Here is a 25,210-nt window from a genome sequence, read left to right on the forward strand (position 1 = left end):
TTAAACAGCTAACAAAAATAAGACCATCTGATCTTTTGTTTTTTGGATAAATTTTAGAAATATTGCAAGTTTGGAAAATAAACTCCTAACTCTAATAGTTAATAAATAACACAGATATAATACAGATGTAAGTATTTTAAAGTATGTAAACTAACACACTTTAAATATGGGACATGAGAACCTCCAAAATATAAATGTCAAATCCATTGAAGTTTAAAAAATTACAGCTCAAGCTTCAGTGATTTGCATAAGACAGTAAGGCTAAAGTCAGCTAGCTAATCAGCACTAAAGAAGGTGTATTTTAGTTAGTGAAGACTTTTCTGGATGGTTTAGTACTTGTTTCTCTTTCCGTTAATATTTCCATCAAGAATTCCAGATGTCCCAAAATCTATTTCAAACTCTTATGCCAACAAAGTCACTGCCCAGAATGTTGGGTATTCTTTTATTCAAATGTTTATGCAGATATTAATTCTAAAGCCAAATGTAAATAATTGTTATTATTTTAAGTCGTGCATATCTTTTCATACTCTGCTAATGTCAGTTACCAAGAGTTAACTAATATGCATTTTATTAATTTAAAACCCCTCAGCCCCCTTTTTCTTCTTTGCCTTCTAAACTCTGCCCTAATGAAAATTAGGATTTTCAGGATTTGAGAACCACAAATGAGAAATCTGTTGAGGTTTTATTTTATTTATGTTTATATTTTTGTAATAATAGCTTTATTGAGATATAATTCACCTACCATAAAATTTACCCTTTCAAACTGTACAATTGAGTGCTTTTTGTATATACTATATATACTGTAGAGTTGTGTAACCAACACCACTATCTAATTCCAGAACTTGTGTTAGTAGTCAGTCCCATTCCCCCCTCTCCCAGCCCCTGGCTACCACTTAGCTACTTTCTGTCTCGCTGGACTTGGCTGTTCTGAACATTCATATACTAAATGGAATCATACAATATGTGGCCTTTTGTGTTTGGCTTCTTTCTCTGAGCATGTTTTCAGGGTTCATCCATGTTGTAGCAGGTGTCAGAACTTCATTCCTTTTTATGGTTGAATAATATTCCTTTATATGGATGTACTACATTTTGTGTATCCATTCATCTGTTGATGGATACCTGAGGAGTTTTCACTTTTTAGCTATTATAAATAATGCTGCTATGAACATTTGTATCCAAATTTTTATATGAATATATGTTTTCAGTTCTCTAGAGTACATACCTAGGAGTAGAATTATGGGCCTTATGATAACTATGTTTCACTTTTCAAGGAACTGCCCAACTTTCCCATATCGCCTGTACCATTTTACATTCCTACCAGCCATGTATAACGGTTACGGTTTCTCCACATCCTCAACAGTTATTATTTTCTGGGTTTTATTTGTTTTGTTTTTATAAATTATAGCCATCCTAGTTAGTGTGAAGTGGTATCTCATTGTGATTTTGATTTGCATTTCCCTAATGACTAATGATTGAACATCTTTTCAGCCATTTGAATACCTTCTTTGGACAAATGTCTATTCAAATCCTTTGTCCATTTAAAAAATTGGATTATTTGTTCTTTTGTTGTTAAATTGTAAGAGTTTTTTTTTTTATATGTATTCTGGATACTAGACCCTTATCATACATTTGAAAAATTTCAGCTCTTTTATTAAAGTTAAAACCTACTCCAATAATTTCTTTACCCACCCACCCCGCCACACACACACACAACAGTCCTTGTTTATTCCTACTTTGAGTGTTACCCAGGAAGCAATTCTTTTATAATTTGATATGATTTGCAAAATTTTTCTCCCATTCCATGGGTTGTTTTGAGATTTTATTTTAAATACTATTCTTAGTATTTGTTTTTTTCCTGGCCTAGGATTTAGAGTTCTCCTCTCTTTGTATTATAAATTGGGGACTAAAGAAATTAATTGGGCTTTTGCATGATTTTGTGTTTGCCACAAATGTATAAGATCTGACATTTGCTGGTTCCTAGGCAAAGCATTCTTTTACATCTTTTAATACTAAGTACTCATAATGTCCTCTGCTTTTAACAGTGAATGAGACTTACCTGTACACTCAAGGACTTCCTCTTTAATATTTCAGTGGAATGAAAATGGAGGAGGTATTTTGGGGTTCTAGTCACTGATTTTTACCTTTAAACATTAAGATATTAAACCCTGCTATGTGATCTAAATTTGTGCTCTTATTTGAGTAACAGTTTTACCCCCCCACCTCCCTATCCCAGCCACTCCACCTGTATCTTTTCTGCTTGTTCTGTTAATGTCAGCACAGGATAGGGGAAGACATGATTCTGCTATTTAATTTGGGGAGAAATATATGGACTATAACTGTTTGGGATTTGATGCTTTGGAGTAAAGGGTATTTTTAGAGAGGAAGCTCTTCTCAGAAAATACATCGAAACAAAGTTACTGATGTGTGCTTCAGCATGGATGAACTCAAAAACATTAAGTTAAAGGAAAGAAGCTAGATGCAAAAGAATGTGTGTGAATTGAATATGTATGAACATTGTATGGTTCCATTTACATGAAGTGTCCAGAAAAGGCAAATCTATAGAGACAGAAAGTGGACTAGTGGTTGCCTAGGGCTAGAGGTAGAAGGGGAAATGACTATAAATGGGCACAAGAGATCTTTCTTGGAGCAATGGAAATGCTTTTAAATTGTGGTGTTGGTTGCAAAACTCTGTAAATTTACTAAAAATTATTGAATTGTACACATAAAGAAAAGAAAAAGAAAATATCTCTATGGGGTCTTTTAAGATCCCATAGTCTCCAATGTGATTGTTTTCCTCAAAACTTAATTTTATTTTTTATTTTGCTTCTACAAACTAAAGACCTTTTTATGATTTCCTTTTTCTGTGCCGTGTATCACAGCTTTCCATCCTGCTGAAGAACCAAGATGATCTTGATAAAGCAATTGACATTTTGGATAGAAGCTCAAGCATGAAAAGCCTTAGGATATTGCTGCTGTCCCAGGACAGAAACCATGTAAGTAGCCCTGTCATGTCCTGGCAGCATAAGACAAAGCTGCTGGCCTTCAGGAATTGGACTTGCTTCCTTGACAGAATTCTGTGTTGCTCAGCGACTGCTAACGTGAAAACTTAAGCGCGGCCCAGCCCACTGTGTCAGTGGCCAGCTAGTCGTCTGCATTTGATTTTATTACCAAGCCAGATCATCAGTGTTAAAGTTGCAGCTGAAGGTTACTTGGCTTATGATGTGGGAGAAAGGCAAACATTTCATGATAAAAGATAAATTTCTTTTTCTCTGTATTCATGTTCTCTCAATTAGATTTGGACCCCAACAAGAGAGATTTGATTAGCGTGGGGGTGCTGATAAGCAAAGGCTGTCAAGGATTCAAGACTGTCATGCTTTGTAAACCCAACTCCCACAACTCCTTAGCAACTGTGTCTTTCCCTTGGGACACATGTAGGAAATAAGCTTTTCTTCTGTTGCTTGGAAAAAAGGCCATGGGGCTGGAGGGCCCCTTGTAAATTACCAGCGTCTGCCTTACCAATGGCAGGCAATCTGAGGAATTCTGTCTTATGCAGATTCCTCTCCTAAAGGGTACCTGGGGGCCTGCATTCCACAAGAATGCTTGTCAACTGGGTCTGTCTTCTAATCACTGATTCCTCTACCAGTTTGCTTCAGACACGTTCCTGAAGGTTTTTTGGCACTCTTTCCTTTCCTTCTGCTTGAAGACAGCCAACTGTAGACAGCTGACATTGCTGCATGAGAGCTATGGATGCCAGGACCGAGTAGAGATGGAATGGTGCTCATGCTCTGTTTACTGTTAAAGAGACTCATGGGGTTGAGCTGTCCTGTTGATTAGGGGAAGGCACAGGAGAATGCAGTTAGGGAGCCTTAGCATAAAGAAGACATTTTCTAATATTACAGAAGTGTTCTTCTGCAATAGGATTGGTCTTCTCTACCCCAAATGTGTCTTTTTTCTGGATATGTTTTGAGAAGTATTCTGAAGTAAAGTATATACTTTATTATTTCATTTCTGTTTAACTTAGTCACCTGTTCCTTACCATCCTTCTTTACTGCCTGTCATAGAAGATCTGAATTTAGCATAGCATCCAGGGCTTGTCACCAGCTACCCCAGTCTCATCTTCCACATCCTTCAGCATACTCACCCCATTCTGCCATTCTTCCTTCTTCCTCTCAACCAGACCATGGATATTACCTTTTTTTTTTTAGGATCTAGCATGAATTACCTAATATAATTTTGGTCAGTATTTTTGGCTAAGGCTGTTTTGATTATTCCCTGTTCCTTTAGTCACTGGATATAATTTGCACACTAGTTTATAGGTTGCTTAGTAATTCCCCTTTACTTGTTGCGTATTTGTAAGTTTTACCCCAAAATATTATATAAATATTATATAAATTTACTCCTTGGAAGCAGGAGCTTTGTCTTATTGTTTTGGAGGCCCTTCCCCACCCATCCTCTTAAGAAAACATAGGGAATGTTTCTGGAATTGTTAGCAAGAGTCACACAGAGATCATAATATTCAGCAAACCCCTTCTTTACAGAAGAAGCTGGAATTGGGGTTTGGTTCAATGATGTGATTGCTTTTCTGGGAGCTAGCTCCCCAGATGGTGATCTCTCTCTCGACTCCTCTGATGAGGTGTAGACAACTGGTTCTTTACATCTGCTTTCCCATTTATTAAGGGTGCACCAGGCTACAGGTAACTGCTGCAACTCCCAGAGCTGTTTGAAAGATGATCACCATACATATTGATTAATTGATTTTTACATATTCCTCCAGTCTTTGGCCATATGTATACATACTTTAAGTGTTGTCATGGTATTTGGCCAATTTTCTTAATTATTTTTTCACTGAAATTGTCATGCACATTTTTCTATGTTAATGTAGTCTTTATAATTATAGTTTATAAGGATGCATAATTCCCTTCATTGTGTATACCATAATTTAATTAGATAACCATTTTTGCTACTGTTTGGACACTTAGGCTGCTCCTATTTTTTGCCTTTATAAAGATGTACATTTAAGACATTAAGACAGTGATAATGGTAGTCTTTCCTTGGGAATTTCCTCAACTACACTTGAAGTTTCTTAATAAACAGCTGTCATGATCTAAAATCGCTACGTGGTCAGGAATCCCACCTCTAGAACAGTGCTTCTCTGTGATGAAATATCAGTTTTGTTCTTCTGATTTCCAATCTGTCATGGATCAATTCTTTTAAAAAAAAACTGAAAAATATAATGAAAAAATAAACTAGAGACATACAAAATACAAGCCCACAGTTTTTATTGTTAGATTCAATAGACATACAGTCACCCTGCCAAATTGCTGTAAAAGTTTTTTAAAGAGTTACTCTCCATGTTTGTACTTAGCTGGTTGAGGGCTGTACCCCACAGGCTGTGGCCTGGCCCCTGCCTGCCAAGACACTGGAAGTTCACTGCTCCAAGATACATACTATGTTTCCCTGAAAATAAGACTGGGTCTTATATTAATTTTTGCTCCAAAAGACGCATTAGGGCTTATGTTCAGGAGATGTCATCCTGAAAATTCAGGCTAGGGCTGATTTTCCGATGAGGTCTTATTTTCGGGGAAACGTGGTATCACCCTGGTCTTCATCTCCTGCTGAGGACTGTAAGCCACTTTGTTTCTCTACTTAGTTTCCTCTATTTTTAGCAGTCTTGCCTCATCTGCCTTTCGTTACCACCTGGACCTTTACTTACCTTCTTATTTCTGTTTTTAAATGTGCTATCTCTTTCTTCTCTCTGGGTTCCTTTTCTACTGATTTTTCTATGACAGCTTCTAATTTTTCCTCTGTCTTCATCTGTCATCAAGGTATAGAGTCATACCCCTCCACCTCACCTGACAAGGCCATGCCTCAGACCTCAGTATTGTTCTTACCTGAGAACTCCTGGATTTGGTAATCACAGAACCTTCCCTTAATCTGAAGAGCCTCTTTCTCTGTAGACATGCTGTCTACTGCTATTTTAAGGTACTTTATTGTCTCCTTCAGTAGTTCTGGCTGCCCTAGGCCTCTGCCTTGAGCCATCACCTCTTAGCTTATTCTTATTAAAGACTTCTCTAAACATGTGTACATCTAACTCTTAATTTATCTTTCTGCTCTTGACCTTCTATAACTCTCTAGACCCAAGCCTCCACTTTCACAAAGTAATCTCAAACTTAACATTCTTTTGTCTCTTGTATCTGTATACAATAAAAACTAAATACCCAAGCACCTTAAATTGAGTATGGCATTTTGTTTTGTTACCTCAGATTCTTTCTAACAAAAATAAACTTCTATCCAAATTTTGCCCACTTCCCAAATTTCTCATGAATGAATTTGACACTGTCTTGTCTACTATTTAAGTTCAAAACATCAAGGATAATCTAAAGGGTAATTCTTTTCAGTCTTCCAAAAGTAATGGGGAAATTTCAGGAAGATAGAACAAAACTTAATGTATCTCATTCAATTCTGGCAACTTTTGAGGGGTCCAGGGTAGGCATCCATTATCATCAGTCTACACCTGGGGAAACTGAGACTTACGAGTGACTTGCCTTGGGTGAGGCGGTAAATAGTGACAGAGCTGATCTAGAATCTAGATATCCTGACTTGTAGTCCAGTCAGGATGGTAACCTATCAGTTACCATCTAGAAAGGGATCTTGGAATAATTGTAGTCCTCGGGAAACCTCACTCAGGTTCCTCCACAGTTCATTAGAAGCAGGACAGAAAATGTCATGCTGCCTATGAGAAAACTTGAGAGCTGTGTCATTATAAGCTGTGTCATTATATTCCCCAAGCTCAAAAAATAACTGAGCTTGGAAAGGTTGAAGAGAAGCCAAATTTTTAAGGGGTTGAAGTCACTTTTATATGTAAATAGCCTAAAAAAGCCAGGAACTCTTTAGTCAGGAAAGACGGCCCTAAGCATATATTTAATTGAAGTCTGCAAAGCATTGAAGGATAGAGATAATAAAAACAGATTTATTCACCTAATCTAAATTTGGATGAGCTCCTTAAATAGTGATGGTAAAGAACATAGCACAGTACGAAAGAAAATAAGAATTTGTATATAGGGTATAAACATGGCATCCATTATTCAAATTATACAGCTTCAAAACAGATTTTTTTAAAGGTTTTTAATAAATTCACGGGTGTTAAAGTTGTAAATTTATTAAACAACCTGGATGCTTCCACAACTCTTATAACTATCATAGTCTTCCATGAAAATGTTTCTAGGTGCCACCATTGAGGCAGAGGACTGTTGAGACCCAGGGTGCCATTTCTCGGCTCCTGTTCCCATGAACCTAAGTAGAGCACACATACATGTACACACGCACGCTTCACCCTTCCCCCCATACGTAGTTGAACCCACTTGTTCCTTTTGTCTAGTAAAACCAAATCTTCTAATCAACATAATTTGTGGGTTTACCTCTTTCTGCTGATCTCCCAGCTTCCACTCACAGCAGTCTCTATGCATGTGGGTCCCTGGTAATGTTTCATGTTTGTGTCAGCCACACACCGCTACCCACAGAGGCCTTCAGTGAGGTTATCATTGAATGTTCAAACACCACCTTCTATTTGCTATCTTTAGAATATTCTGCTAGCTACACACTTCATATCTGTTGGCTCTCTTTTCACTGTACTATAGCCCCCTTTTATTTTCCTAGTCCCACTTTCCTCCTCCTTCTCCTTCCCACTTCTAAGTCTTGTTCAGGATTCCCTGAATCCTTACATCAACTTCATTTTTGTTTACCATGCCATTCTCTTTTGTCTCCTTAAATCAGGGTCGTCAAAGTTGGCTGAATATTTCAAACACTTGGGGACATTTAAAATATACCAATCTTTGGGCCCCATCCCCAGAGATTCTGTTAGAAGTTGGTCTGAGGTGTCAGAAGCCCCACCGGCCGTGCTAAGGGGTGGCTGGGGTTGAGCAGCATTGCTTTAAATCGAGGCACAACTCCCCTCCTGAGACCTTGCTGCTCAAAGTGAGGTCCGCGTGCCAACGGCAGCGGCAGCATCACCTAGAAGCTTGATGGAAATGTAGGTTTTCAGCCCCACCCTAGACCTGCTGTACCAGAGTGCACTTAACAGGTCCCAAGTGATTGTGTACCTGCTTTGAAACCTTTACTGATTTCCCTTCATCTGTTTTCCAAGTTGTTGCCACAACTTCAGCCTTTAAAAAAAAAAAAAAAATCTATACTGTGCTGGCTGTGAAATCTATTTTCCCGTCTCAGCTTTTAGATCTTAAAGTTGAGGGTTTAGAGTATGTGTTCTTTGGTACATTTCTAATTTGTGCTGCCAAGATGTATGTGTAAGGCCCTGTGTCTCCGCAGGTGTCCTCGGGGTGTCATCATGCAGCTCTTCTTCTGACTGCGGGGCTGTGGCCTTTCCTTGCCCTTCACTGGCCTGCTTCCCCACTATGTGGCTTTGACTGTTTTTTCCTCTCTGACTCTCAGCGGAGAGCTATTGCACATTGGAGGCTTCAGCAAGAACATTCACTTCCTCTTGGTTTTGACTTCCCGTTAGAGCAAGACAGTTTGTCAAGACAGCCTGCATGTGATAAAGTCTGGCATGGGGAGACTAGAGGAGGCTGCTTGGCAGCTGAACTCACCCCCGGGAGCGGGAAGCCTTTTTCCTGGAGGACAGGATATAGTGTGTTTAGGTCGGACTGTTTTTTTTTTTTTTTTTCTTGTGGGAGGTAAAAAATAGAGAAGCAAGTAGAAACTTTGACCCAAATTATTTATAAATCCCAAGTTCCCATTCCCACTGTCAGTAGTGCTCTGGATATTTGTAAGTACATCCTGACATCACTTGCTCACCTCCAAGCTTCAGTTTTTCAGCTTCTCAGTGTAAGGGCCTCCTTTTATTGCTTTGTGTTCTCTCTAGGATTCACCTGGGGGCTCAGCTGGGTCAGTACAAAAGTGGGGTTAGAGGTGGTAAGGCTGCTGACCCTGTGCTGAGGTCCTTGACCTCCGACGGAGTGGTCCTGTGATAGCTTTTCCCAGATGAACACAGTCCTGAGATGGTTCCTATGTAAACACCAGTAATAGGAAGCAGCTGGATCTTCTCACCTTAATTTTCAGGGAGTGATTATGGTTGGGGAAGAAGCAGCCTGTCAAGCTGCTTTTAAAAATACTTATTTATCAACCAGAATTTTGTTGGGCAGGGAGGTTGCCATCATTCTCTGTTCTGACCCCCACTCAGCAGGTGATTTCGCTGCTGAAATAATTTCCTGCCATTCTTCCCAAACTCTCTGGAGAACTTTATGAGAGGGTATTTACAACTCTTTTCTGTTTGGCAGATTAGTAGAGGAATGCCTGTTATTCTTCCGTGTCTAGGTCATCATCGCCTATTAAATTGGGGCATTGGGTCTCAGTGCTCAGATGTCGGTGAAACTATAAGACTAATCGAGCAAACAGTGATTTTCTAAGACAGATTGAGGAGTATGATTTGGGGGAAATATGGGTAGCTTGTGTATTGAAAGCATGATGGCAGCTGAGAGCATGGAGAGTCCTGGGGAAGGGGAAGGGAGCTTTTGTCAGCCTGCCTGCTTAAAGATAGCCCAGCCTTTTTCCTCTTATCTTGCAGACCAGTTCCTCTCCTCATTCCGGGGTGTCCAGGCAGGTGCGGATTAAAGCTTCACAGTCTGCAGGAGATATAAATACTATCTACCAGCCCTCGGAGCCCAGAAGCAGGCATCTCTCTGTCAGTGAGTATTTTTTCCCTCTCATTTAATTTATCTTCCCATTTAAAAAAAAATTGTTAATTAAAAACCAATCATCAATCATTACTGACTACTGCTTTGCACAGAATAATCCTTTATGCCTTTATTTGGGGAGAAGGGGTAAAGAAATGACTAGGATGGTAGCCTCAGGAAGCTTACACTATAATGATGTGATGGTGTAAACATCCCTGAAAAAATGATGTCTTCAAACATCTGCTTGAAGGCCTCCAGTGGCAGTATACCCTCATTTTTTACCACTCTTTCCCCAAAGGACTGTGGACTATGGAGTTAGGAATCAGGTCCAAGTCTGAGTTTTGACCTCAGACCTCTTGTTTATAATTCCCGAGGTGTCCCTATGCTTCAGGGAAGATGCTGACCAGTGAAACTCTTGAAGAGTCAAACTAAGTTGTCTGGGAAGGACAGGAGACTGTTGACACAGTATCCAGCTGGCCAGCTGGGAAGAAAGCTATGTAGCTGCTGCCAGGCCTCCTCAGGAAAGGAATCTAAATTAGGTCCGTGTATTATACCAGCTAATGCCTTATGCTCTGGATCTCATTTCCCAGAGTCTGAGGGAAAAGCCCATTTCTTGAATTGTGGAATTTGTTCAAGGGGGAAATCGGGCTTTATCAAACATTTGTGTTGAGCCTGCTGCCCTAATGTTGCTGAGACTGAGACCCCTGCTGCCGCTAGGAAGCCAAGTTCTATCCGTCCAGGTAGAATTGCATCAGACTGAATTGCTTTCTGAAGCTCTTGAGCTGAGCTTGGGGAGGTCTGAGCATCAGTCCTGTCACTGAGCTTGTCTGAACGATAAGTGTCCTGAGCGAGCAGCAGGAAGAATGTGCTGCCGAGGCACTGAATTTGCCTTACAGTAATTTCTGGAACCCAAGCAAGCACTGGTAGTATTGCCAAGCTGAAAGTCTGGTGATGAGTTTCATATTTTTCTAACATTGTGGATAATAGGTGGCTGTTTTCCATAAGCTGGTTGAGGAGAGAGAGCCCGCACCCCAGCAAGGATACCCTGTCCAGAGTATCTCTGGCCCCGGAGAGTGAGGGGCTGGGAGTGCAGCATCGTTCATTTATGGAGCAGCAATGAGGACCGACGTGGGGCAGTGATTGGGCCTCCTGCTCCTAAGCAAGTGCCTGTGTTTTGTGTGTGGAGGCAGGAGCTCATTGCGGGGCCATTGTTGTAGGGAGTCATAGATGGAATTCTTGTCTGAGAATGCTGAGGAATAAGATTGCTACAACGTAGTTCCTATTTATCTAGAGAGTGGGTAGCACAGCTTCCCAGCACAGGTAGATCCTGGGTTCCTTCATTCAGCAAGCATTATGTACCAACCACTGGGCTGGGATAAATGCTACCGTGAAGGCTCGTGGAATGCCAAGGGTAGTGTCGGAGCCCAGGGGAGGCAGGCGATCACCAACTCTGCCCAGGACTTTGTAGGACAGCTGTCACAGAAGAGGGATCACAGAGCTGACACACGAAGCAAGACCTCCTGAGCCTAAAGTAGAAACATATATTCCAGGCTCAGGAAAGAACACTTGCCAGGCACAATCACAAAAGAAGGTGGTGTGGGATCCAAGAACCCAGGTGGTTTGGAGTGGTGGATGTGACGAGAGAAGTGGGCATAGGTTGCCAGCCTTTGTACAGAGCCGGGAAATGGCAGAGATGATTTCCAACGGGAATGACCTGGGAAATGGGAAATTCATTCTGGGGAGGAGCTATCTGCGCTGAAGTCTTCAAGATTGTGGAGGAATTCCATAGGCGAGGATGAGGGGAGAGGGCTTTTCAACTATTTGCCTGTGGAGATTGGCTGATGAATTTGGAGAAATAGAAAAGGTGAGAAAGGATGCCTGGGCCACTTTCTGAGGAGCCTTTAGGGCACTGCGGCTTGTTTGGTAGGCAGTGGGAAACCGCGGAAAAGGCTGATGCCTTTTACCTGTCTCCATTATAGTGCTTACAACATCTTGTTATCCCTCTCCCTGTCACACTGCATTTTCATTCATTCATTCGAGAAATAATTAACAAAATATCTAATGTGTGCTAGAAATGTGGGAAGCAAAAAAGACAACGGCTCCTGTCCCTATGGCCCTTCCCGGCCTGTGCGAAGGCAGACATTTACTTATCATGCTGTGATTAATGTATAATTATAGGCTGTGACTAAAAGGTGTGTGGTGCTGGGAGCATGTGTAACAGAGGGATGGGACGTGCTTTGGGGGCCAGGCATGAAGGAGAGTTATGCAGAGGAGATACAGGGAAGAGAGTTGCAGGCAGGGACAGCCTGATGGCAGGGAGAGCATCGTGTGCCTAAGAAACAGAAAGAAGCCCTGAGGGCTGGCGAGCTGAGAACCAGGCGCGGGCGGATGAGCTGAGTGCTGAGACCCGGAGCAGGGCAGAGGCTTACGGAATGTGACGAAGATTTTGATCCTTACGTTGAAAGCAGTGAAAATCCACTTTAGGGTTTTTAAGTGAATAGGAATGGGTGGCATGACATAATCGCATTTGTATTTTGAAAAGATTGCCCCAGCTACAGTGTGGAGAACAGATTGGACAGGGGGTGGGGGCAAGAATGGATCCAAGGGAACTAAATAAGGCTAATGCAGTGGTCCAGGTGAAAAAAGACAAGTTTGGATTAAGCTAGGGACCGTAGTGGAGAGAGGAAGGAGCAGGTGGATTTGAGACATTTAGAAGGTAAAACTGACAGAACAGGGCATTGTGGTAGTTCTTACAGTGTGGTCTGGGGACTCCAGGTTGGTCCTGAGGTCCTTTCAGGAGATCTGCGAAGTCAAAACTGATTTCATAATAAGACTAAGATATGATCTGCCTTTTCACTCATTCTCTCGGTTTTCCATGAGGTTACATGCCTGAGGTGATATCATTGCTCTGATGGTTAATAGAGTGTGTGCCTGTGTATTACTATGTTTTAAAATTTTCTGAGCTTTAATTTCTAATACCGTGAATATCAATTGATATAACCCACATAAATAAAAGCTTTTAGTGTCCTCAATTTTTAAAGTGTAAAAGGGTTCTAAGACCAAAAGGTTTAAGAACCACTATGGTATTGGATTGAATTTGTAGGTGTTGAGAAAGCAGAAGATAAGTTACTGCTTTATGGATCTGGGTAAGTGGCACTGCCTTTCACCCAGACAGCAATGCTAGAAGAGAGCCTGGTTTCAGGTGCTGAGAAGGGGCAGACCTGAGGTTTTAGACCAGTTGAATTGGAGGTGCCTCTGAGACAGCTAAGAGGAGATACCAAGTCGGCTGTTAGATACACAGGTTTCTGGCTCATAGGGGAGAAAATCAGCGGTCAGGAAAAAATTGGAAATTGTCAAGGTGAATCCCTGGTCCCAGATGAGGGTACCTAAGCAGATTACGGAGAGAAGAGAAGAGGGCCTAGGACGGAGGCTTAGGAACCCAGACCCCTATTGGTCAGTTAGAGGAGGATGAGCCTGTGAAGGACACAAGAAAGGAGAGACCAGAGCAGTAGGAGGGAAAGGAGGCTTTACACGGTACCAGCCCAGTTATAAAGGATAGATCAAGGGTAAGAGACATAAACTTGTCCTTTTCATCCACACTGTCTGAGTGCTTGCTGTGTTGGTACAGGGTAAGGCCTTCTGGAAGCAGAAGGAAACGAGTAGAGTCAGGGTTAAAGCAAGAGGGAGTAGGAGAAGTCCTAGCAGTAGAAATGAGGTTGAGGTCAAAGGAGAAGCTTAGCGATTCAACCTCCCACCACGGGGGTGGGGGGGTTCTTTTCCCTCCTCCTCCACCAGCATCAACATACCTGTGAGTTTAGTGAGCGACTGACACACAGGTCATTCAGCTCCCACTGCAACGTTTTCAGTGCTGAGGAAGAGCGAGGTAGCTCAGTGCAGTTTTAGACAGCTGTGTTTATTTGAAGTTCTTCCTTATTTTGAATTGAAAATCTGCCTTCTCTCACTTTACCCATTGACTTTCTAGTACTGCTCTCTTGAGCAACAGATAACATCTTTCATATGACAGTTTTTCAAATATTTGAAACCAGCTATCATGTTCACCTTTTGTTTTTGACATCAGAATACACATACTTTGAATTCCAATTTTTTTCCAGCCAGTTAGTCTGTAAGTAGTTCATGCTAAAACCTTAAAAAACCCAAAACAAAAAAGCTGCTAAGTAATGAGTTTACCCAAAAGAGAGCCCCCTGTGGGGAGGTCTCCAGACAAGGCAGATGGAGTTTCCCTGTGTGAAGATGCTCTTGCTCATGTCTTTGCTTATGGAAATTCTACCTACCTTTGAAGCTGAGTTCAAGCCCCTTTTCTTCCATTAAACACTGGTGCCCTTCAACCGTGTAGCTAGCCAAGCCTCATCTAGAGGACTTGTCCCTGTCAAATTCTCACTCCCGTTTGGTCTAGTGCGGCTCAAGTGCCTTGGCCTCTGTTTTACTCCATCTTGCTCCTTGTCTTGCTGCTGCCCCCCACAGTGAGCGCAGCCAGATTGCAAACTCTGAGGGATGGGTAGCGATGGATTGAGGCAGTCGATTCTTTCAAGGAGTTTGTCCATGAAAGAAAAAAAGAGGTGGGATAGTGACTTACGGGAGTGACAGAAGAAATAAGCTCAGGCTATTTTTCGGCTAGAGGTCTGAGCAAGTTTAGAAGGGAGGCACAAACACAGCTGAAAGGAACATTCAAGGTGGTGAAGAGGGAATCCTGGGGGAACTGACTCCCACTGGGGAGGAACTGGGAGGGCTTATAATGCCTTGGCAAGGGGGAGGGGTGCCCTCTTCCTCTCAGAGGAGAGGAGGACAAATTAAGGCAAAGGAATAAAATGAATGTTGAAAGAATGGGATGACTGCCAGTGACATGAGACAAGGAGTAGAGAGCTGTGCGAACTCCAGTCCTGACACAGATTTGAAGAGTGGAACCCGGGGCTGCAGAGGCAGTGACCATGCACAGGAAACAGTGGTCAGCTTCCCTCACTGCTCCAGTTTCTTCCTCCTTCTTGTTATCAATTCTCCTGTGATACTAGATGATACCAGAAACTGTTTAGTGGCGGCAGCAACTTCAAAATACAATGAGAATTTTGAAAGTTGAAACACGTGGGCTGTTCCCAGCGTCTTACCGGATGAAAACGTTGAGAAGCTCTGTTCTGCACAGACGGTCTGGTGTGAGCGTATTGGGAAATAATGGTTAAGGTTTTCCATTGAGGAAGAAAAAATGATTTGATTCCCCCCCCCCCATCTCATCTGCACCCCAGAGAGAATAGGGCTTAGAGAAAATAGTTGATGGCCAAAAAAAGCGATCTCTTTGTACTTGCAGTGACCTGTGCGTTAACACTGACCCGCAGCCCTAGAACTCCCTGTGGAGGCAACTTCCTGACTGCATCAGCTTCCTGACAGGAGTCTCCTATGAGAAGGGCTAGAATCTGAGAGTCTGTCTTTCAGCTTTGAGTCCGAGCACAGAGCAAAAGAACCATCCATGTCGTAGGGGGAGAGCTTTGCTCCGACTCTGCCGCTCTGGCTTGAGGCCAGCAAGGGGTTGCGTGCCCCTGAGGAAGGTGGACCGCTGGCAGCTTAGACCCCTGGTGCTCTCCTTACATGTAGAACGCCTTCCTGGGAAGCTGTGGGCCACTCTGAGCACAGGACTACCACTCTGTTCTTCTGCTTCAGTTGGTGCTGAGATGGGACCCCTTGGTACAAATGGCCTGATGAGACTAGAGCCAGGGAAGGGTGTCCCAGAGAACCCGTCATCCCTGCTGTGCCTGCCTCCTGAGATCTAGAATGAGCTGAGTCTTGCATAGCACTGTGGCTTGTGCTGTCCGGCTCACTGCTGGCCCTGCTGGTAAATATGGGAGCGTGGGTGAGTCTTAGAGTTCAGTGTCCCGTCCTGTTCAGTCCCCGTCTCACTTGTTCTCGGCTGCTGTTGTGCGTCTCATTGGCCCCTAATTTCTGAAATGAAGATAAAAACAAAACTGAAAATGCTCTGGAGCAGTTCTGCCAACTCCTGGTTTTTCCATTCGCTTCCTCTGATAGCCATTGGTTTGGGGAGACTTCCCTTTCCTGCCCCAAGCTGTGGGCCTGTGCACAATAGCCCCTGGCCCATTGCCCATCAGATAACAAGGCTGGCTCTCTGCAGGCAGCAATGTGTATTGGAAAAAGTGAAAGTCTCCGGCTGGAAATAAAAGCTCAGAAAACCTTTGCTATTTTCCCCCAGCCCCTCCTGAGTCTGTAGTGCTGGCCTCATGTGAGCTAGTCCCATCCCACCTGCAAAACCAGGGAAGAGTTTGCTGGCAGCTAATGAAGGAGAGAATGAGTGGCGGGGCCATGGATATTTTATCCCAGGGAGGTCTTACCCTAGACACTCCATGTAACAGACTGAGGGCAGTTCATCCTGTCTGGGATAGTTTGGACCGATGTCTGAGATCTCATCAATAAGTAAGAGTTTTTCTTTCTCTCTAATCAGGCCCTCACAATAGACATATTTTGTTTGTTCTGGGTCAAATGTGTAATACCTTTTCACTCCAGATTTTACTGGTTCAGTTGCACAGAGGACAGTATCTACTCTAACTAGTTTCAGCAAGAAGAGATTGAATGCACTTCTGGCTCATAGGCTCATTGGGAGACTGAGAAACAGACGTCCCACGGAGCTCCTCCCTCTTCTATAATGAGGAAGCCACCAGACAGAGAAGCACAGTACCTCTCTGCCCGGGTCCACACCACTCAGTGGGGATGCCTGCATCTGTGTCTTGACATGAGGAAAACTGGAGGCCACGTGTCTGAATGCTGTAGCAGAAAAACCAAGGCTTCCGTGTATCATGCCCAGAAACAGCAGGAAGCCATCTAAATCTCACACAAGTGCTCTGATTGGCTGAACCTGCAGGGAGTCTTAGGAGTAATGGCTTTTAGGTGATTAACTTCTGAAGCACAAAAGGCATAATAGAAGGGTGGAGTCTAACTCATCTCTGCCAGAGTATGAAGAAAAGGAATTCTACTGAGTTTCTACCATGTACATGTGTACCTGTGCACATTTATAACTTCCAAAAAAGATTAGGAGGTAGATAGTTCTCCCCATTTTTGCAAGTGAGGAAATTTAGGCAAGAGTTAAAATCATTCAACTGAGTGGCAAAGCCTGATTTGAAGCCCTGTTCATCTAATTCCCAAGCTTAGGCTTTTCTCACTATACCTTGCTCACCTCTCTAGTTTGCGTCTGTTGTGGACAAATGTTACCAACATATAGGTTGACTTTCCATAGAATGTGCAGGCTACTAAAATGTTACCCAAAGCCAGAAGTTCGGAAGAGGCACGAGGCTAATGTTTGTAAGCCACATGGTAAATAGTGCTCTGTGTTTTGGGGGTGTGGTAGGGCTTAAGAAAACCATCCTTTTTTCATGGTTGCACTAGAATTTGTGATATAGTGCCAAGGGAAATGGCCAACTACAGGGCCTTTGACATCTGGGCCTCTGAAAAGTGGGGTAGATTTCTTAGTTTTGCTCCAGATTTCCTCTTACCTCCATTTCGTCGTTGCCTCCAAGCCCTCTGTTGGCCGGATGGCATCTTGCGTCCTTGGCTTCTGACTTAGGATGGACATGGACAGAACAGCTCTGAATCTGAGCCACATGAAACGTGGCACTATGTTTTTCTTGTGTTCTCAAGAAAGCTCCACATCAGCCTCCCTCCTGCTGCTGGCAGAAAGGCTGTCACATTTCCCCACGGGTGAGGGTCCCCAGCTTCTGTTTGAATCATTCATGGGGAGCGTATGGCCTGGCCAGTTCATGGAGAAGTTTTGTCTTCTGCCACTGTGTTGAACAGCATTGCTTGCCTTTTGGAAATAAATTTTGTTCTCGAAATTGCCTCGCCTGAACTGTAGTGGGAGTCAGTTGAAGCCTGTTTTCTAGCTGCGGCCCCACCGGTAAGTCAGTCTGTGGTGTTGGGCCTCGGCTTCCCCTACTGCGCAGTGTGGAGGGTAATGCACGTCTCCTACAGAGGTGTTCAGAGGAGTAAACAAGAGTAACAGTGTAAAAAAGGAAAGAAGAATTGCTTTAGCTGATTTCATTGCTCTGTTTTTGTTCATGGTACAATATCCGTAAATTTACACTCAGAGCAGTGTCAGTTTCTGCTTAGAGGCTCAAGGTGTCAGTTAAGGCTTAGAAAACTTAGACAAACAGATTTTTTTCCCTCCATGGTCTGGTAGAGATCATTTGGAAGGCATGGCTCAGGTACCTCTTTATCTCAGAATTGGTAGTCTCTGCTCTGAGTGAGGTATCAAGACTAGAAACCCAGCAAAATTCTATGCCTGTTTTCAGAGCAATTTAGTTTCTGGCCTCTGCTCTGGAGTCAGGTGGGAAACCAGGTTACTGAGAGCGCCAAGTTAGCCTTCCCACCCAAGACACCTAATTGTCAGTCCTTACAGAGAGGCTGGGTTGATGCCTCCAACAAGCGATTGGAAGTGTTCTTGATGGTCAGTTCATTCAAATGCCGTTTGTACAACTGGATGAGCCATGCGTTCTGAATGACTAAGCTTCATGTGGAAGAACAAGGAGTCAGTTTCTTCAAGGACATTGACAATAATCATTTAAACTCCTTAGAGACTATCTTTCAAGAAGCAACCCTCCCCATCGTTCTTTGACTTTTCTTTTTTGTGTGTGTTGGGGGGAAGGGGAACAGGACTTTATTGGGGAACAGTGTGTACTTCCAGGCCTTTTTTTTTTTTTTTTTCCAAGTCAAGTTGTCCTTTCAATCCTAGTTGTGGAGGGTGCCGTTCAGCTTCAAGTTGTTGTCCTTTCAGTCTTAGTTGTGGAGGGTGCAGCCCGGCTCCAGGTCCAGTTGCCGTTTTCTAGTTGCAGGGGGCACTGCCCACCATCCCTTGCGGGAGTCGAGGAATCGAACTGGCAGCCTTGTGGTTGAGAGCCCACTGACCCGTGTGGGAATCAAACCGGCAGCCTTCAGAGTTAGGAGCACGGAGCTCCAACCACCTGAGCCACTGGGCCCGCCCCTGACTTTTCTGTTAAGTCTTTTTCCTCCTTTTCACGGGTTGTTGGATTAGGGGGAGGAGCCACCTGGCTCTAGAAGTTTCCTTGAGCTTCAGCACTCTGTTCCAGGATGTTTCAAGAGCCACAACTGGCTCCCCACCAGCCTCTGCAACAGACGCTTGGTCTGAGCTGGCCCCGTGTCTGCTCCTCTCGGGCTGCATGTCCTGGGCTGTGTGGTCAAAACTTTTTGTTTCTGTGCTCTAGGCTCGCAGAACCCCGGCCGAAGCTCACCTCCTCCTGGCTATGTGCCCGAACGGCAGCAGCGCATTGCCCGGCAAGGGTCCTACACCAGCATCAACAGTGAGGGGGAGTTCATCCCCGAGACCAACGAGCAGTGCGTGAGTACTGTGCCTGGCGGTATGCCCTGGGTTGTGTCAGACTGGAGTTATATTGGGGGGTTCTCGCTGGGCATTGGGTAGAGCTAAGAGGTTTGAGGCCCATCCAATAGCACTTGTGTAAACCAGACTTGCCCAAATATGGATTATTCCTTTCTAGGGGCCAAATATAAATTCCTGTCAAACGCAGAACCTAAATCACCTAGCCTCCTTGGTGTTGGATGCACATTGGACAAGTTTTCCTCGTCTGTGGTCCTCACACTGGTCTCCCTGCAGAGAACCAGTCTGCTGTTGGTGTACTACCTTATAACAGCCTGTCATTTCCACAGATTTTAACATATGACCAGTCCTAAACTGATGAATTTTGTTTTTCATTGACTGTATTTTAATTTTGCTCTTCTTGATGAAAGGTAGGAAGTAAACCATATCCAGATTACTCTGTAGGATTGGTTACTTTGGATGAACTTTTATGATGGTAAACAGCTGTATTAGTTTATATTATTGTGTAACAAATTACCACAAACTTAGCAGCTTACAGCAGCATACATTTATTGTTTTACAGTTTCCGTGGGTTAGGGATCCAGGCATGACTTAGCCAGGTTGTGTGCTCAGGCTCACAAGGCTGCAATCAGTGTTGGCCAGGCTGTATTTCTTTCTAGGGCTTGGGATTCCCTTCCAAGCTCACATGGTTTTGGCTGAACTTGGTTCCTTGTGGTTATAAGCACTGTGGTCCCTGTTTACTTACTGGCTGTCAGCCAGGGGCCACTCTGAGCTCTTAGCAGCCACCTGCAGTTCCTTGCCACGTGGTCCTCTCAGCCTCTTCAAGGCCAGCAAGAGAGTCTTTTGCTCCAGTCTGCAAAGATGGATGGAGTCTTACAAAATGTAACGTAATCACAGGAATGAATGCCCCATCCTCTTTGCCATAGTCTGTTGACTAGAAGCAAGTTCTAAGTTCTACCCAGACTCCAGGTAGGGGATTGTTTATACAAGGCTGTGACTCATGGAAGGGGGGTCACTATATGGTGTGTCTCCCACATTTTAATGGCCAGCTTTTTAACTAGTGGCTCGCTTGACGAAAATGGCATTTTGGCTTAGGGAACTCAGCAATAGTGAGATCTCTGGCCTCATTCTGAAGTCTTTCCAATGAGCTTTCTTTGATTGCAAAGAGAAAGACTCACTCTTACCAATGTTGTGGATTTAGTCTGGGAAGAGGAAGTATTTTAAAGGTAAAGCATCTGACAGAAGGGCCAGCACCGTCACATGGGGGGTTTTTATAAAATACTGCTTCTTATAACTTTTCTTTCTCATAAAACTGATTCGTAAAACTTTTCTTTCCCTTCAGTAGCTAATCTCTGTACAACATTATTCAAATTGTATAGGTTATGAGACGCCTTTTACATTGCTTCTTTTCTATATTCCTGCCTTTTAGATAAATTCATGTTTAGAACAGTGACCTGGAGTGCATTTAGTTGCAGATTCCTTTCTTGGGTGTTTTACTGACCATCCTTTCTGTTTTCTCTAACCTGAGCTCTTTTGAACATCACCTGTGCTAGGGGTGACTTGGGCATAAAATCTCGGAAATTGCAAGTTGAGCTTGATTGCCTTTGGTCTCTGTCTCTTCCCATGGTCCTACACCCTGGTCCTTTGACAGCTTTGCTTTACTTGGCTGGCCCTGGAAGGCATGGGAGTATTACACTTCTCGAGAGGACAGACTTTTAGAAGGAGGCCAAGGAAGGTGGCGGCTGGGGAATGCCTAGATCCTTCTCCAGTGCCCCGCCTCCTTAGCGAAAGAGAATTCATTGCTCCTGGTAACTGAGCCATTCAAGATAAAGCCACTTAACAGAGACCAAAACAACACAGTATATAGTGAAAGAATATTCAATTGAGACTTTCTTGAAAAGTGAAACTAAGATAAGTTTATTTTGTTTCTGCTTTAATCAGATTTAGCTAATAATTGCATCTATTTGCTAAGTTTTAGAATGAACAAAAGCATGATTCATGTTAATTTTCTTGGCTTAATTTTTCTAACAAAAATGTTGCTAGCTTTGCTTCTAACGTAACTTCCTTTACTTCTGCAGCACTGTCATAATGAGGGTCTTTTTTACAGAAGCTTTTGCTGGAATTCTATGGGTTTTCCAAAGGTCTCTCTTGAACCTTTGGTATTCTCCTTCAGCGCACCTGTCATGTTGTTATACTTGCCCATTCTCTCTCTTCGGTTAACTGCTCTAACTGTGTACTTGATGGATTGGGAGCAATATTTGCCATATTGGTTTTATCCACTTTGGGAAATCCTATATACTTGCAAGATTCGCAGTTTTATTTTGCAATTATACTGTTCCCTATGTCTTATTTAACTTTGGATCTCAGATAATGAATACTCTGATAACGGATACCCCCTGCCCAGCCATAGGCAAAATGAAGGGGAGATTAGTTGAAGATAAAGCTAATCTAAAGGCTTTTTGTTACTGCATTTGAACAAGGGCCAGAGAAAGATTTTAACTTACAGATACCTATTGCCTCTGCATGAGAACTGGGAAATGGGTAATTTTTTGTCTGTATCAGCTGCACACTAACTGGTCTCATGACTTTAGACAATTCTTCTAATTTTTCTAGACCTGCAGTGGCTTGTCTGTGAAACGAGGGCAATACTTGACTTTGTAAATTATAAATTGTGGAATACAAATGGAAGTATTACCGTCCCACCCAAACACACTGGAAGCCTCTGCAGGGTAGTACCATCTCTAGCGCCAGGCTCCAGCAGTCAGGAGTCAAGAAAATGCCAACAAGAGAAGCAGCGTCTCTGCTTTGCTCTCCTGGCTGAGCTCCTTGAGATGCCAGCCAGGCATTTTTCTCCCTCCTGGAAACTTGCCTTTCAAAGTACAGGGGGGGAATGGTACCTTCTACATGGGTAGAAAAAGGCCACTTTTATATTTTGACAAAAAGGACCCTTTGCTGACCTCAGCTGAGCCGGAAAGCCCTGAGTCACCTGGCTGGGTGTGGGCTGTCTGGGGTTATTGTGTGACTTGCCTTACAGATGCTGGACCCCCTGAGCAGTGCTGAAAATTCCTTGTCAGGAAGCTGCCAATCCTTGGACAGGTCAGCAGACAGGTAGGGGACTGTGGCTGGTTTGGGGGTTAGTGCATAGGTGTTTTTGGAACTGTTGGGCTGAGGAAATAGTTAGCTAGTATGTGTGTCTCCAATCTAGACACTGGTCTGCAGGCCCAGGGTGAAAGTGTCATGCTTCTGGGAAAGAAGCGTCTTGCTGGGATTCTTAGCACCCCCCTTAATTGTCCAAATACCATGAGAATGTTATGTTTCTATAATTAGATGAGTGTAATCGCAGCTCACATGTATTAAATGTGTACCCGGTTGTTACAAGGGCTTTCACATGACTTTCCCCATCATACGTGCTGCTCTGTGCTCTTGGCTGCATCCTGGTCATGTACACTGAGAGGCGGTGGGTGTTCAGTGTTTTGTGGACAAAATTGAATTATCACCTGTGGCTTTACTTTCATTTGTTTTTTCCTCCAACTGTTTCTGGTGGAATAAGAAACTGGAATATAAAAAACCAATAAACAAAATATCCATACTGCCTAGCTTAACCACAGCTGCCTGCTTAGTGTATAGTCTTGTTCTCATACTTTGGGAGGGGACAAATGCTGTCCTTTCCATACCGAATGGTTCTGTGGAGCTGGTTTGCCCATCACCGGGAGTGTATTTGGAGCTGGCATTAGCACTGATCCAGCCAGTCTCTCACCTTGACCTTGTGATGCCCAAGAGCAGGTTTGGGGTTTTTTTTTTCTTTGCGTAACTGATGAATTGTTCATATGGGTACTGACCTTATGGCCATGGCCACATTTGTACTGTCTTTCCTAACAGATCTGAGCACTGATGAGTGTCTTCCCTCTAACTATCACAGAATATACCCATAGTTACTGGTTGGTTTCCAATGCGTAGCCTTGTTTGGGGCTTACTCTCCAACCAGGAGAGCAAGAAGGCCCAGGTAAAAGTGTCAGGAGTTGCTGCCACAAACTGAGGGCTCTGCCAGGATAGGGACTGACTCTGGTTTTGGACTACGTCCTAAGCTTTGTGGCCAAACTGGAGGTATTGGGGTGGCGGGTGGCAGTAGGACAGGACTACAGAAGGCCTGGGTCTACTAGTTGTCAGGGAAAGGACTATTCAGGTGCATGCTGGGAAAGATAGCTATCATAAATGTACTTACCTGATTTTTGGGGTTTTCCTTTGTCCCTCCCATGCTTTATTTTCTGCTCCTTGGGAGTGAAACCCAGTGACCTGGACTTACTTCCTTGAGGCCTAACTTGAGCATAGGGTTTCTATCTACTACCCTAGGCTAGCGATTTTTTTTGTAACTCTTCCCCTGTTACTAAAGTGGGAGGAAAGAGCAAGAAGAGAGAGTGCTGAGCAGCTAGGGTGGAATTCAGTAAGACTAGAGGGGTGCATCATTCAGGGCCTGTCAGACTTGGGCATCAGACTAGTAAAGAGAAAGTAGGAGGCTACTTCCATCCTGTAATGACATGGGACGGACTTAGAAAAGGGAATCTGCCTGGATATCCCACCTCCTGCCCTGGTGAGCCGCTTTGGAAGTACGCTAAAGTCTGCTTTGTGATTTCGTTTTGCTTTTGTCAGCCCATCCTTCCGGAAATCGCGAATGTCCCGAGCTCAGAGCTTCCCAGACAACAGACAGGAGTTCTCTGGTGAGTTCCCCGGAGCCTGGGTGAGCTCTGCAGGGTGTGTGCGAGGACTGCAGGCATTCTGCTTTGATGGCTGAGTTGGGGACTATCTTTTAGTTCTCCTTGCGCCTACTGCTCAGGTCTCAGGTGACCTGGGGGCTAAAATGGGTCACTCACGATGAGCTACCCAAAAGCCGTGATTCCTCTGTCTTCCTCAGATCGGGAAACTCAGCTCTATGACAAGGGGGTCAAAGGCGGCACCTACCCCCGGCGCTACCACGTGTCTGTGCACCACAAGGATTACTGTGATGGTGAGTGTGCTCCGCCTGCCCCCTGCTGGCCGCCTCCGAGAGGACAGCCAGACCCCCGCCTTGGAAAAGGCCCTGCGTGGGTGGGCCGGGGCGCTCGAGACCGTGTTTCCTTCATTCCTGAGGAGCTGTGCCCAGACTCGAGGCGTGAGACAGGGACAAAAAAAAAAGAGGATGGTATTTGTGGACCAGGGCACTGCCCCTGGGAACTCTGCCCTTCATCCGAGTGCTCAGCGTGCTCCAGGCATCAGCTCTCCACCGCCCTCTTCTGCCCTGTGGCAGCAAAGGGAATGGAGCTTCTGCAGAGGGTTGAGATTAAGATGCGGAGGAAAACAGACTTCAGCCCTGGATTGGCCTTGCGAGTGACATGGGTGCGAGTGATGTGGGTGTGAGTGACGTGGGACCTGAGGGCCAGCTCTGCACCTTCCCTTTGGCCAGGGCTCCCTGAACCATCTGTGGCTGCTTCCTAATTTCTGCTTTTGTCCTGAGTCTCAAGGTGCTTGGGATATTGGCCATTCTGGCATGAGTCAGGTAGGCGGGCAGATAGGATGGACCCGAGCTGGTGTTATGACCAGGATTGCACATTCAGCATCAAGGCCAGAGGTCTGACTTGCTCTGCTCTGGCCCCTACACCCCTTTAGGCAGAAGAACATTTCCCCGAATACGGCGTCATCAAGGTAACCTGTTCACCCTGGTGCCCTCCAGCCGCTCCCTGAGCACAAATGGCGAGAACATGGGTCTGGCGGTGCAATATCTGGACCCCCGAGGGCGCCTGCGGAGTGCGGACAGCGAGAACGCCCTCTCTGTGCAGGAGAGGAATGTGCCGACCAAGTGTGAGGAGTGGGCCCTGGCCAGGGTGGGAGGCCGCCGCGCCCATGGGGCTGTCCGGCTCAGCAGCAGGCTGCTCTGGCCCATCCTCCACACTGGGAGAGCCTTTTGGTGGACAGCAGACCCATAGATCCTAGTCCTCGCTCCACGATTGTGTGACAAGCCATTTCCCCTCTCTGGTCTTTAGTTCTTCCATGTTTAAACTGAAGCATAGTCTCCTTAATCCCTGCCAATATTATTTTGGGGTTTTGGAAGGATGGGTGTTTGATCAATACGGAAGAGCGTTTAACCATGACTTTAGCCAGTCCTCTGCTTCTCGGGACTCAGGCCTTCAGG

At 44.3% G+C, this 25,210-nt stretch overlaps 1 protein-coding gene across 4 annotated transcripts in view; it reads left to right on the forward strand.

Annotated features, from left to right (window-relative positions):
• Positions 1 to 25,210, forward strand: part of MAP3K3 (mitogen-activated protein kinase kinase kinase 3) — a 54,606-nt gene that overhangs the window by 25,082 nt on the left and 4,314 nt on the right. For 2 of the 4 annotated variants that reach the window (XM_019732913.3, XM_019732915.3), the window contains 7 exons: positions 2,880 to 2,993; positions 9,578 to 9,698; positions 18,917 to 19,050; positions 22,082 to 22,155; positions 23,695 to 23,762; positions 23,957 to 24,049; positions 24,688 to 24,879. In XM_019732913.3, the coding sequence (XP_019588472.1) occupies positions 2,880 to 2,993; positions 9,578 to 9,698; positions 18,917 to 19,050; positions 22,082 to 22,155; positions 23,695 to 23,762; positions 23,957 to 24,049; positions 24,688 to 24,879 (796 nt within the window). The remainder of the gene's footprint in view (positions 1 to 2,879; positions 2,994 to 9,577; positions 9,699 to 18,916; positions 19,051 to 22,081; positions 22,156 to 23,694; positions 23,763 to 23,956; positions 24,050 to 24,687; positions 24,880 to 25,210) is intronic. The other 2 variants (XM_019732914.3, XM_019732916.3) reach the window with 1 other exon arrangement.

This window comes from Rhinolophus sinicus, chromosome 12, assembly GCF_057876585.1.
Source record: "Rhinolophus sinicus isolate RSI-liver-muscle chromosome 12, RSI-T2T, whole genome shotgun sequence".
NCBI classification, from domain to species: Eukaryota; Metazoa; Chordata; class Mammalia; order Chiroptera; family Rhinolophidae; genus Rhinolophus; species Rhinolophus sinicus.